The 14,254-nt window shown below is 45.2% G+C and overlaps 1 protein-coding gene across 4 annotated transcripts in view; it reads left to right on the top strand.

Annotated features, from left to right (window-relative positions):
* The window catches only part of CTBP1 (C-terminal binding protein 1), a 240,701-nt gene that overhangs the window by 170,915 nt on the left and 55,532 nt on the right, over positions 1 to 14,254 (top strand). For 2 of the 4 annotated variants that reach the window (XM_063401449.1, XM_063401450.1), the window contains exon 1: positions 2,413 to 2,653. The exons of the other annotated variants lie outside the window; for them this stretch is intronic. In XM_063401449.1, the coding sequence (XP_063257519.1) occupies positions 2,614 to 2,653 (40 nt within the window). In that variant the 5' untranslated portion in view covers positions 2,413 to 2,613. Of the gene's footprint in view, positions 1 to 2,412; positions 2,654 to 14,254 lie in introns of those variants that run through there. 4 annotated transcript variants of the gene reach the window in all.

Raw genomic sequence — 14,254 nt, 5'->3', positions numbered from 1 at the left:
GGAAGAATGAACTTGTGATGGGTGTGCCAGGAGAGAACTGAGTCCCGTGTTACCTGCAGTGTGTGCATTTGTTAGGGCTGTGTACAATCAGAAAGGAAAAAGAGCAAGCATATGAATCCCTTCACGAAGTAGCATAGAGAATACCAAACTGCAGTATTAATAACCTCCTGTTATTGAATCCTCCATCTGTTCATCATGCCAACTTATCCTCACTTAGAGCACTCCCCTTGTCATAATATTTTGTGCCACACTCCCCTCCCTCCCCGAAGCAGCAGTTCCAGTTTAGACCTAAACATTTGCCCAGTCATGTAACCCCACCGAGGACCTGGTCTCAGTGCCTGGATCTGTTTATGTTTCTCTCTTAAAAAACGCAACTGAATTCTTAATTTCATTTCTGATTTTTTTTCATTTTCCACTAGTACTTTTTTTTTCTGGAGATTTTCATATCACTGTTGATGTTCACAGATATTTCTCTTGTGGTTTAAGCGTGTTTCACCCCCTAATGCTCATTCCTGATACTTTGCCACATGGCAATTGAAGCAGCGAGGGAGAAAAAAATAATGATTTTCTCCTTAGAGCTTTGATATGTATGTGTTTTTATATTTGCTAACATCTATAAATGGCAATAAAGTGGTTAGCCACTTTAAAGTGATTAAACCCAAATTTATTTATACAAACCCCACATGAGGCGCTTGGCTAGATGCTGCCCTGGTGATGCACAGTGAGAATTTAGGGAAACTGTTCTTTGAGGGATGTCTGGGACGTCTGTGCTGAGCCACGAAAGGCTTTCCCAGGAATACAGGAGGAAAACGGAGATAAGTCAGAAGCTGCATAAACTTGTCCTGGGAGTTACGTCCCAATCCGGTGGATAATTCCATGAAAGGGACACATTACCTGAGAAATGACGGGGGAAAACAAGTGATCAGGGAGCTGGAGCCAAGCTGCTGAAGGCTGCCTGCGTGCTAAAATCCTCGAGTTGTGCCCTGAACGGATTCCTGAAATCCACACAACTCGGAGGCTTAAACCACCCTTCGTAACCTCTGGGTTCAAATATTCCCCACATAGAGACCAATTCCCAAAAAAGCCCGGGGAAAATCTACAGCCCAGTCCGTTCTCGCAGCTTGCTTGCTTGCTACCCAGGAGTCTCCGTCTTTATCCGAGGGGTCGGGGTCCCTAAGGGATGCTGGGGCCATTTGCTGACAGGAAACGATCGTTTTATTTCTGGAAAAACCCAGAGAAGGGCTGTTCGCTGCCGGGCTGGGCTGGGCTGTGGGTGGGGACGGACGAGCGAACGGCCGCGGCTCCGCTTCCCGCCCGCGGCTGGGAAGGAGGAAGGGGCGGCTGTGCCAGCAGAGTGAAAGTTTCTGGGGAGGCCGGAGCGGAGCTCCGGGCGCTGAGGAGAGAAAACCCGCGGGGCAGGAGGCGGCGGGGCCATGGCGGCCGCCGCTCCCTCACCGCGCCCGGGCGGGGCCGCCGTCAGCCGACACGGCGGCCGCGGGGGCGCCGCCGCCGCTTTGGTTTGCGTCGGCCGCCGCCGCCGCAGTTCGGGTGGGGAGGGCATGGCGGGCGCGGTGACCCCGCGGGAGCGCGGCCACGTGGGCGCGGTGGGCGCATCCCCGTGGGGAGGAAACCCGCCCTGGATCCTTTGAGTTTGGGCGATTCCTCTGAGAGCTGCCCCTGCTCACGGCAGTGCCCATCCTGCGGAGACCGCGGGGTTGGTGCTGAAGCTCTTCAGGGCGGATTAGGGAAGCTGCAGGAGGCACTGATCTTCACCCGGGGCAAAATTAGAGCGTTATGGCTGTATTTAATTCCTCTTAGTTCGTGAGGGAAAAGCCTTAACCGAATCACAAATACAGCAGAACACCAGAAGTGATGATGTTTTGGGATGCCAGGAACGGGCAGAAAGCGATGGGCAGGAAGTTCCACCTGAACATGGAGAGGAACTTGTGTCCTGTGCAGTGACTGCACACGGAATACACTGCCCAGAGAGGGTGCGGACTGTCCCGCCCTGGGGATGTTCCAGACCCGTCTGGATGCAATCCTGAGCCATGCGCTCTGGGAAAACCTTCTTGGAGCACGGAGGTTGGACTCGATGACCCGCTGTGCTCCCTTCCAGCCTGACCCATTCCGTGACTCTCTGAACGCAAACGGCGTTAACTTTGCCGAAGTTTGAACAGAACAAAACAAAAGAAAAAAAAAGAAAGCAGTGGCGACGTCGCGTCCCCGGGCAGGTCCCCGTTCCGCTGCGCGCGGCCGACCCAGGCTCGCCCGCCCCGCTGTCTCGTTTGTCTCGGCGCCCGCCTAGAACCAGGAGATCGAGCCTGGGGGGCGCGGCGGCGGCGGCGGCGGCGGCAGCGGCCGCTCCCCCCCTCCCCCCTCCGCCCCACCCCGCCCCTCCCTCCGCGGGGGCGGGCGGGCGCGCGTGCGCGCGGCGGCGGCGGGGACGCGCCCGGCGGCGGGGGCGCGCACCGAGGCGCCGCTCAGTTCGGGGGCGCCCACGGAGCGGCCGCCATATGCCGCGGCTGCCGCGGCGGCTCCGAGCGGCGCTGCCCCCCGGCATCCTCCTCGTCCTCCTCCTCCCCGCGGCGGGCGCGGACGGAGCGCGGCGCCTCCATGGGAAGTTCGCACCTCCTGAACAAGGGCTTGCCTCTAGGTAACCATCCGGCCTGCTCGCCGCGGTGCGGGGCGGGCGGGGAGCGGGGCGGAGGGGGGGACACACACGAGCGGCCGCCGCCGCCGCGCTTTGTGTGCCCGTCACCGCCGCTCCGGGCCCCGCCGCGGGCAGCGGGGCTGCCCTGGCGGCCGCAGCTCCGGCGCAACTTTGCCCGGTGCCTGCTTTTTGAGGTTGGGTGGAAACATAAAGGGAAATAAAAACGAGAGGCGGGGGGTGCGAGTCGTCCCAAAGTACCAAACTCAAAGGGCGGTGAAGCTGCGCCCCGGAGGGGTTTGGGGTGTCGGGTCCCCCGGGAGGGGCCGGGGGTGTTCCCCCTCTCGCCCGTGGGGTGAGCGGTGCCGGCTCCGAGCTGCGGGAAAGCTGGGCCGGTGCTTGGATAAACAGGAAGTTTAAAAGCGGCGTTTTATTGCTGTAAAAAAGTGCTTAAGGCCTGCCTGGTGGGATGGTTTTGGCAGAGCTGCGGACGGGTTGTGTAGCAGAGGTAAGGCTCTTCACCCTCAATCTCAATTTCTCTGTTTCTTTCTTTTCCCTTCTTTTATTTTTTTTAAGCATGCATTTATGCTGTTGTTTTTTAAGGTAACATGAATAATATGCACAGGGTGATGTTACGGCTATGCCTCCAGAATTGCCTGGCATAAATTGTCATGATAATCTGAAGGTGATTTTTTTTCCTGCCTCTAGACATAAGGAGACAGAATGTCGATTCTGTTTATAAACATTATCATTTTGTAAGCAAATTTTCCAAAAGAAGGCTACAAAGCATAGAATAAGCCTGTTTACAGTGTAGATATGAGTCAGACTGCTATGCTGCTTTGTTTTCATCTAAAAAATGAAATTCCAAAGTCAGGAGTTAAGTCATAGAACAGAGCAGGACAGAATAATGGCTAGAAAATATTGTTTAAAGGGCTTGTTTTTAAAATTTCACCTGTAGTAACTTAAATTGAACAATTTCACAGCGCCTTATATTTTATTAAGTGTTGTCCTTATCAAGAAGAATGTTTGCTTTTAGGCCACGCTGGAGCAGCTAAAGATAATCATCCTTTTAGCCTCATTGAAAATAATGAGGCCTAATAAACTGAAGTGAGCGTGTACTTTCTTTTCCTGTGAATTAAAATTAACCATCATATTCGCGATGTTGTGTACGTGTTTCAAGTGCGTTGCACCGATTCCTCCTCCAGGGTCTTAAAAGATGTAAATATTCTTATTTAGTATTCGAGCCCCTTGGCAAGTAGCCTGATGCCCTTATTAAAATATTTTAAATCTCATTATTCTGTCCCACTAGGAATGGAGCAAGAAAATACTTGAAGAAAAATAAAAGATTCTTTAATAATTTCATATTGAGATTGCATTAAGTAATACTTGGAAAATGTGTTTGCTTTATAAATAAGGAGGATTAAAAAGCTGACTATAAATTAGACTGCTAGCAGAAAGATAATTGTCCAGTGCATCTCTTTGTTCTGTGCTCTTATCTCTTTTATCTATTTTTAGCTGTGCGTTGGTGAAGCAGGATGTAAAATTAGCAACCAAAGTGCTAACTTTGGTGTATTTTATAATGTTGCTCTTTATTGACCCCCAAAGGCAGCAAGATTTCAATATTGGAATTCCTTAATGTTTGACAGATAGCATTCTCTTCAGTTTATCATTATGTCAGCCGTCCCCAGAGTGAGGTAGTGATAAAATATTTTGCCCATTGACAATGCACTGGTGTATTTCAAACCAAAAGGAAACAAACAGCTCTCTGCCCCCAGCCTGCCAGCCTTCTTTTCCAGCCTGAGCAAGAAATGAGTGTTTATGAGGTGGATGCAGTTTGTAAACAAATGAAAGTGGGAGAGTTAAATTGTTCCCTCATTTTTTGTCAATGTTCGTAGAGGATAATACTTGGGACGTGAAATTGGTTTCTGTGTGTTTGTTTGATGGCATTGAGGGTATAAATCGGTGCAGAGTCGGTGGTGTGTCCTCTGTCCTCTGTAAACACCCCCCATACCCCCCAAATAACACAGATTCGGTGTTTCTCCATCAGTGTTACTTCGTTACTGAATTGGCAAGTGGTAATAATCCTGAGAACTGCTGGAGTCATGCTCAGTAGAAGAGTTTAGTCAATGAAACTGCTATTTTGAAAGGAAACTACGCCAGTCACCTTTGTGAATTTTGCAGTTGAGTGTTGTCATATGTAGTTAAGGAGCAGCTGGAGCGTGCAGCTTCCGAGCACACAGTACTCTATGTGTAGCGAGCTCCTCATCGTAAATATTGTATATGCTGTGATACTTTGTCATCCTGTGGAGTTCTGATAGCAAGATAAAACAAATTACTAGTGCCCTTAGCTTGTCAGTTTGGTTACCTCTTAACTCGTCCTTCTGCATCATAAAGATAAAATAGTGTCTGCCCTTTGTTAAAAATGTGTGATCCTTCAATTTATTAATCTCTCAGTTTCTGAGAGGTATTGTTTTATTTGCAGTGTAAACAGAGTGGGTTGCAGCTCTTAGCCAGAAGCGTGATCCGAGAGATTAGGACTGGGCTGCATACTGTGGAGTGTTATCATACAGATACAGTCGTGCACTTGCCAACGTTTTGAAACATAAAGTCAATCCCTCTGTATCAAATAAGAACATCTACTGCAGATCACTGACCAGGCTGGGTCATCCCTTTTGGGAAGGAAACTGATATTCTCCCAAAGTACCTTTTTTATGTGAAAACTGTAAATATGAAAAAAAAAAGCTAAAAAGCTTATTTTACCAGAAAACAGTTTGAGCAGCATTAAGTGTGTAAAAGGGCACAGATTTTAATGTCTTTTAAGCAAAGATACTGAGAAGCAACATCATCTTTATGTCCTTACGTGAAATAGAGAGCTTGAAACTGTGCTGATGTTTTGGGCTAAAAGTTCTTGTTGCCATTTTGTTTTGGCTTCCATACCATGCATTTGTAACAACTGTATTTCTTGGAGCTTATCTGGAGCACTTGGTTGCTGGTGTGTGAGTCCCGCCTTTAAGAGCAGCAGTCAGGTTTTTGCCTCCCAAGCCAGCTGGGAACATTGATGAGGTGATACTCCAGCATGTGTCAAGCTTTCAAATCCCAGAGCAGTTGGCAGTGCAGCAGCGTGGCAGCCTCCTCTGAGGCTCCCTCACCTCCTGGCCCTGTAATTATTTATTTAGTGTGAGAGTAGAGAGGAAGTTACACTTTTAATACATGTCCTAAAACTTAAGGTGAGGATAAAAGTTGTAGTACAGAGCCCTTTAGCCTTAGTTCCTCAGCTGCACGTGCTTTCTCACTCCCAGACAGCAGAGCAATGGATTTACAGTTTGGGAAGACAAATTCCCAGCTGTAGTTTTGGGTCTCTTTCTCCCCTATTGCCTCAAGAGCAAAGATGATGATTCATTTTAGCCTGTGAATTGATCAGGAAAAATGCGTTGCAGATAAATCTAAAATTAACATTTCCTGCTGCAGTGTAACCCTTTGCTCCCTCGCCAGTATTCCTCTGGGAGAACTGGAGAAGCGCGGCGGCGCTTCCAGCTGTGGCGGGCGGTTCAGGATCTCTGAGCTGTGATTAGGACAGGATCTTTTCCAGTGCACAGTAATCCTCAGCCCATCTCCCCAAATGATTAATGTGATCAGGAGTGTTTGGAGAATCTGGCAGCATCCGAGTGTTGGCTGACTGAAACTGGTGTGTGGGGAAACGGGAGTAAGTGTCCCAAATTGTTCATGACACAAAAAAGACACTGAGAGTCCCCAGATCAGACTTTTTGCTGCTTTTGGGGCCCTTTGGTGTTCAGCTTTGGTTTGGTGGTTGAAGTGGGTTAAAACTTGAGATTGTTTTTGAACATGACCAGAATCTATCTGGTTCCTCGAGGGGCAGGAGACGGTCCCTGGGCTCCTGTAATTTGTGCTGCCTGGTAGCTGCGGTCTGTGGTGCGTCGGGATGGGAGGATCTGGATCTGGATTCCCCAGCCCCACCCCAGGCACAAATGCCTGCCTTAACCTGGGTATTTACCCCTATGGGAGCTCCAGCAGTAATAAAATCATAGTAAAAAAAAAACCAACTTCACAAGGTAAAATTAAACACTAAATAAAAAAATCCCCAAAAACGCTCAAAAGAACCTCTCCTGAAAAACATCTGTGCCTTAGATGAATAGGTTAATTGTTTTTTGATGTGCGAAACATAAAGTGTTTATGTTTGCTATGGCAGAATGAGTAATTAATTTTTGAGGAAGATTATGAATTAGCTTGTTTTCTCTTCTGGAATATTTTTGTCACTTCATTTCAAACATATCATGTTTCCTATATTATTATTCTATTTGCTAATTATCCAGTTTGTGTCTAATCAACATAATTGAAAATTGACGTTGTTTGATATTTTTTCTTTGAACTAAGTGTAGTTAATACAATAGCATATTTGGTGCTGGTATTTATTTTGGACGACTATTGCTCATCCTTGCATTTTCATCTTTTTTTATACCTGCCTTTTTCAAGGGGCTTTTAGAGGTGCTTCCTTGCAGTATACCTGCCAGGGTAGCCAGACAGAAGGGATTCTGTGCAGAAAGCAGAAAAAGCTGGCCCTGGGGACAATTGTTCAGCTAATTCTGAAGTTGAGGTATTAATAGAAAGCTTTTATTTCTGTTGCATATGAAGCCTTTGTTGTCTCAGCATTAAAGCACAAGTTAATGTGATTATATAATTTTGCTTTATGTGAGGTATTTTAAGGCATATTTTAACAGTTCTGTTTACAGGTCAGTGGATGTCCCTTATCTGTGCCTAAACCACCCTTCAGCGAGTTGTGTCACCACTGGCAAAGTTACATAAGTCTGCAGTGAAAGTTGTTCGTGCTTGCTGCCTGTGTGTGTGCCAGAGCTCACCACGTTACCCCTCCTCTCCTTTGGTCTATTTAGGGGAGCTGTGATGCCAAGTCGCAAAAAAAAGAAAGGAAGGAAGCAGGGAAACATTTCTTACTTGACTTGAGTCACAGTTCCAGATTCCTGTGTGCAGCCCAAACTCTTTATTGTTGGGTGTGCTCTAACGATTTTCCTGAACAGCACCAACATTTTTGATGGATTCCATCTTCTGCTGTGGGACACAGGCACACCCTGTGATGAGGGAGGTGGGAGTTCTGTCCCGTGGGGTGTGCTGAAAGCTTTAATAGCAATGAATTATCACATTGCCATGCAGAGCATAACAAGGGCACGACTTCTGCTGCCTTTCAAAGCAGGTGTTGCTTTGGCACCTTTTGTGCTTGGTTCATGCGTGACCTCCTGAAGCGAGGAATGTCTGGAGTTGGGGAAACCACGGTGGAGAGCCCAGTGTTGTACATATTTACCTGAATGTGTCTGGTTTTGTGCAGAAGGGATGTAGGCCATCACCCCCAGGTTGTCAGACAGTCAGATAGTGGTTTGGGAAAGCTGAGCTCTTGGGGCAGCAGAAGAGAGTGGTCCTTCTTTCAGTTTTGCTCATGTCAGTCTCTGAAAGCCGGGCTCGCTGCTGTTGCTGCTGCCATGTGGCAGACAGCTCTTCTTTCCCACCCTCCAAACATGATCAATAGGAATTAGCCTGTGACTGCCACGTGATGACAGCAGGAGTGGCAAATGGGACTCTCCAAGGCTGCATTCCCATCGAGCTGTATTCCTGTCCTCTGGCAGGAGCACCGTGTGCCATGGAGCCCTGTGTCCTGGCCAGGCAGAGGAATGGCCAGTGGGCCGTCCTGCAGTGTGCTCGGACAGTGCACTGGCAGAGCTCAGAAAAGAGCCAGGAGAGAAGCAGCACTGCAGGGGATTTTCATCATCTGCTACTACACACAGATTTTTTTCACTCAGCGAAATGTCATCACAGCCCTTGGGTGAGTCAGAAGTTGGGAGAATGAGCCAGAAAGGAGCTGTACCAGGATGTGTGCTCTCCAGTTGGATTGGGCTGATGTGAAGGAGGGTTTGTAGGAAGAGAGAGCTGCCCCAGGCACTTCTTAGTCAGACTTGCAGTCAGCAAGATGTGCTGCTGGGGGCTGACAGACCATAATGACTGTGCCATTGATGCAGATCCCTGTACCTCTTATTTATAATTGCAAAGTTTCCATCGGCTTCTGTGGTATTTTTACCTGAATATGGATTTTCAGAATTAACCTTCTATTTTAAGGCAAACAGTCCAAAATTGATGTTGCTTTTTGCATATTTGCAGCACTCTCAATCCTGCAAGGAAAATGTATGGCTTAGCAGAAACAGTGGTGTGGAGCACTTCATCAAAATTCCCAGATGAGTCAAATTTCATTAGATGGTTGCAGCCAGTTTGTCTCTTGCTGAGTGCGTAGCTTCAGTCTTTGCAGAGTCATGCAGGACAAAAGTGTTTAGCAGAGATAACCACAAGCCAGCCTCCAAACTCTTAAACTGATACTTAAATATTTTTTCACTTTAATGTGTTGTACCAGATATGTTAAACTGTTTATTTTCAACCGGGTAATGAGCGTTTTCACATTTGTGGTCTACCAACCATCTTAATGTGTGTCTGGTGCTTCAGTGAACAGTATTAATGTGTATCACAGCCTTTCTCATGTCGTTGATTTTCCCATTCATATAATCAGGGTTACTGAGAAATGATCTTTAGCAATTCAGTGTTGTATGTGTATGTTCCCATGCTGATGACTGGAACTGGGCAGCTAATTCCATTTTAACATATTATTTCTTGACTAAGAAAGGTCATTAAGGTGCTGATTAAAGCCACTGCAGCATTTTAAGTTTCATTTTGCATCCCCACCAAATTCTCTTCTGCATACTGAAAGTCTGTCTGTGCTGGTTGTGCTTTTTTCCCAGCCTGTCCTGTGCCAGGATTACTGTCTTTCATTTCTGCTACCAGCAGAAAGTCATGTTCATTTTGGTTGGTTTGTGTTAGCCTTCAGGATCCTTTAAGATAAAAAGTGTGCAATATTAATCTTTGGTACCTACATAAACTAGTTGCACCTAAAGGACTTACTGCTTTACCCTCAATCAAGATTGCAGTGAATACTGCAGTTACTTTATCCCATGAATTCTGTCAAATTTTCATTCATTTTTTTCAGCTCCTGTGAGACTCTTAAAGCTGATTTGAATTGTGTTGAATTTGCAGAGAGTTCTCAATGTGGAATCTTCTCTTGCTACCCTAAAACTAAAGTGGCTTCCTTCATCTGCCCTGCCTGAGATCCATGGTCAGAAGTTTAGCCACCACAGCACTGATCCTTTGTGAACTTTAAACTCAGCACCACCAGGCAGCACATTTTTATTTTTTGTTTCTGTGAGCAGAAGCAGCATCTAAAATTACCATTTATCTATGTAGAGCTTGATGTATTTTAGCCACGCCAGCCTAGATAAAAAGAATGTCTTACATTTTTTAAAAGCTTGTGGGAGGAGGCCCACAATAGAGGCTCCATTGTGCTGTTAGTACTGAGCGTACAGGAAATCACAAATTAGCTATGACGAGAGGATTGCAGGGGAGTTTTAAGTTTACTTAATTCCTATAGTATTGTATGGTTTTGAAAGGTTTCACAATACAGTTTTTTTTGGGTCTGGTTATGTGTGTTGCTTGTATTTGGCAGACTTCTGTTCAAGGCTTTTTCTTACCATATCTTTGCTCAAAAGATCTCGTGTTTTGAATCTTTGAATCCAGATGATTTTCCTTCTTACTGTAAATAGAGCGGTGGGCAGATACTCTCAGCATTTGTCTCATGACCACCCTGCAGCCATGTAAAATTTAAAACCAGCATTGTGTATTCAGCAGTGAGAACCATTTCCTTAGAGAAAGGAATAGAAAAGGTTTTTAGTAGGAATTAGGAGAACAGCAAGCTGCAGGCACAACTTTTCCTGCCTTAGCAGATTTGGATCCTACAGAACATTGAATTATTCAGCTTCCGCTTGGTATCAGTGGGAGTGGGCTCACAAATCGAAAGGATTCTGGCTGCATCCTCCTCACCAAACCTGAGTTACTGCAGGATAACGCTTCTACTAAAATTTTGTTCAAAGATTGGTTTGTTTTATTACTTACAGTTGAGGAACGAGTTCTGCCACTCAGTTGAAAGACTCAGGATTATGGGAACTCTCCAAAATCCCAAGTCTTATTTTCTTAGTCCCGTGAATAAAGAAAGTGCAAAAGAGTGTCTTGGATGGAGCCGGTATTTGGGAACTTGAAGTACTGGGAATATTGCAGTTTTGCATTGATTTTCATAACTGTGCTTCCATCTTCCCTCTGAACTGTTTTTTAAGTCTGTTAAATTCTGTTAGTGATGTTTCTGAGCTTTGTGGCTTTGTTTTTTGGGTTTTTTTTTTAAATCTGTTAACAAATATATAAATAGAAACTATTTTCTTAGACCCACAGTCAAGGGGAAAAAAACTCCTAAGAAATTAATATTGAAGTTTGGGGGTTTTTTGCTGTCCTGGGGGATACTCTCTCATAGAAGTGATGAATATTCCAAAATTCCAGCAGCTGTTGAAGTGCCCTAAAGATTTATTGACAGGAGGGATTTTTTCTTTCTTTGTGCAGGAAAAAATGATGTTCAAAATAATTTACTTCTCTCTTAGATTTTCAAAGAGAATTAATAAAAATTAGTTTTCATTTTAGAAGACTAATTCTAAAAAGAAGATTAAACAGTGGTTGTTTTTACAAGTAGTAAATAACCTCACCTGTTACATCTAAGATGTCTTTGATCACAGGAGTGCACAGTGAAAGAAGTAGTCCATGAATAAGCCATATAATACTTGGGAAACTGCTTGCATTTACTTAAGTATGATTTTAAATCAAGTTAGTTAAGGTAGTGGAAGCCTCTTTGAATTCTTTTTTAAGTAAGTAAAGTGAGACTAAGTGTACTAAGCTTATTTCACATTTGCATTAAGATATTTAGGAATCAGAAAAACCAAATGACTTTGTACTTTGCAATGACATTGTTAGGCATGTGTGTTCTAGTTTTGAAGCACACTTGAGCATAAATACAGCTGCTTTGTGTGGGATTTGTACCTCTCTATAAAAGGAACATCACTGAAGGACCTGTGTTAGGAATGTAATGTCCTACATGGGAACTGAATCACCTTCCTGAAGTTGTTTTTTGATCGTAATGGGTTGGTTGGTTTGTTTTGTGTTTTGATTTGTTTTCTTTGTTGTAGAAGTTGTTTCTGGTCACTGAAAATCTTAGTTGAGTACTGGAATCAAGTGCAGATAATGACTTTCAGGGCAAATGTGGTCTAATTATTGCCAGGGGAATTGGAAGAAAGAGGGGAGCAGAGGATGGCAGTGGTAGCAGATGTCCCAAGTGGCTGTGGAATGGCCCAGATGCTCATGGTGGTTCTGTCACATTGTGAGAAGCCTCAGAAGTCACCTGGGATAATTCACTTAATTTTTCTGTGCCCATTCCCACCCTGCATACTGTGCATGCAAATGATGATGAGCTTACCTGGGAAAGCACTCTGGGATGTGTTGGAAATGACATCAAATTAGAGTAGGATTCTTTAGTTAGTGGTGCTCTGAGTAGGTGCTTGGTTGATCTTTTTTGAGTCTTATCACATGGAAACAGTTTGGGAGGCAGTGAGCTTTCATTTGTGAACTGACTTAAGGTAAATGCACTTATTAAAAAGACAACCTGTGGCTTGACTGAACACAATGCTATGTGAAACATTCCACTGTAACTGAAGGACTTGCTTTCTCCAAATTAAAAATGTAATTTCCAACAGCAAAAACCCTTCCTGCATATTTTAATTGGAAAGTTATGTTCCTCCAATTAGCTTGACAGGACACACATGCAAATGAAGCAGCAGAGCACTGGTGAGTGAGGAGGCTGCAGCTCCATGTGCTGCTCTGCACTGGAGCATGGGGAGGGTGTGCCAGCACTGAGTACCCTTGCTCCTGCTGGGATGCAGAGGCTTGGAACAGAGACATGATTGTGAGCTATTTTTGCTTAACTGTTGAACTTTGGAAGAGAAGAAGTAAGGGATAATTTCTTTCAGTTTGAGTTTGCACATTGTATGACTTATTAAAAACTTCAAGATGACTGTTAAGTAAAGACAGCTACTTGAAGTGCCAGATGGAAAAGAGCAAGAAAAATGCCTTCTGTTTAAAACAGAAAAGGGATTTTTGCTCATTTTGTGTTGGGGTCTTCTCAAGTCCGCAGTTATTGTGCTTGGTGCTCTACAATTCCATTTAATGTTCTTATTGATGACTTGGGTGAGGGGATTGAGGTCATCACTCTCTGCAAGTCCTCAGGTGACACTGCGTTGGGTGTGAGTGTTGACCTGCTGGAGGACACGAGGGCTCTGCAGAGGGGTCTGGGCAGGATGGATCAATGGTCTGAGGTTCAAGAAGGCCAAATGCCAGGTCCTGCCCTTGGGCCTCAACAACCCTCTGCAGCTCCAGGCTGGGGCCAGAGTGGGTAGAAAGTGTCCAGTGGGAAAGGACCTGGGGATGCTGGTCAACAGTGGCTGAACATGAGCCACAACGTGCCAGGTAGCCAAGAGGGCCAGTGGCATCCTGGGCTGTATCAGCAGTAGAACCCAGCAGGACCAGGGCACTGATTGTCCCTGTGTACTCAGCACTGCTGAGGCCACACCCTGAACCCTGTGTTTCTGTTGCCCCCTCACTATAAAAAAGACACTGAGATGCTGAAGTGTGTCCAGTTGTTTGTCCTGGAGAAATAGAGGCTGAGGTGAGATCTTACTTATCTTTACACCTACGAGATCAGGTTTAGACTGGATATTAGGAATAATTTCTTCACAAAAAGGGTTGTCAAGCATTGAAACTGTCCAGGGAAGCTGTCCAAGGCTCTCCAGGGCAGTGGTAGAGCTGTCCTTGGAGATACTTACAAGACCTCTAGATGTGGCACTTGGGACATGGTTTAGTGATGGCCTTGGCAGTGTCAAGTTGGACTTCATGATCTTGGAGGTCTTTTCCAATCTAAACGATTCTATGATTCTTCTGTGCTGCAGTTTGTGTCGTGGGTCCCATGCAGGTATTAGATGCATGGCAAGATGCATTTCTCTCTTATTAACTGTATGGCAGAGTGCAGCCTTCAAACAGCATCTTGGTCACATGTTACCAGCTCAGCATCACAGGCTGCATTCCTGAAATTGGGATGGCACTCTTTTTTTTAGTTCATGCTCTCATTGTCCAGCAAGTGCTCTTAAAAACACTGCAAACGTTTCTGCTATTCTAGAAATGTGCTCGTTTTCAGCAGAGATGCTGTGGTTTGAGAGATACAGTACTGGCTGTTTGGTTTGGCTGTGAGACCCCTCGATTTTTCTTTTGCACAGCAGTCCATCATCTTATTATGACCATTTTATATGGATTTAGTTCAAGGCCTGTGTTAGTTTATACATAACTTGGAATAATTGTAAAATGTGAAAAATGTCAAGTATTTTTCAGTTGACTAAAATTTTAAAAGGGCGTTTTTTTCTTGCCAGCATCTGGAAGTTAGCCAGGTAAAAGCTAACATTCCCACAATACCTTTTCTGTGGGATAATGGGCAAGTTCAGGGCAGCATTCTTTCTTTCAGTTATATAAACAGACAGTGCTGGCCAAGGCTAAGAAGTCTTGCTGAACATGAAATTGTTGCTGTTTGCCCTTCCAGTTGTTGCTTTGTTAAAAATTATTTTTTCG

The sequence above is a fragment of the Prinia subflava genome, chromosome 7 (genome assembly GCF_021018805.1).
Source record: "Prinia subflava isolate CZ2003 ecotype Zambia chromosome 7, Cam_Psub_1.2, whole genome shotgun sequence".
NCBI classification, from domain to species: domain Eukaryota; kingdom Metazoa; phylum Chordata; class Aves; order Passeriformes; family Cisticolidae; genus Prinia; species Prinia subflava.
Note: the sequence above shows the minus strand (reverse complement) of the source record. Positions and strands in the feature narration are given on the sequence as shown.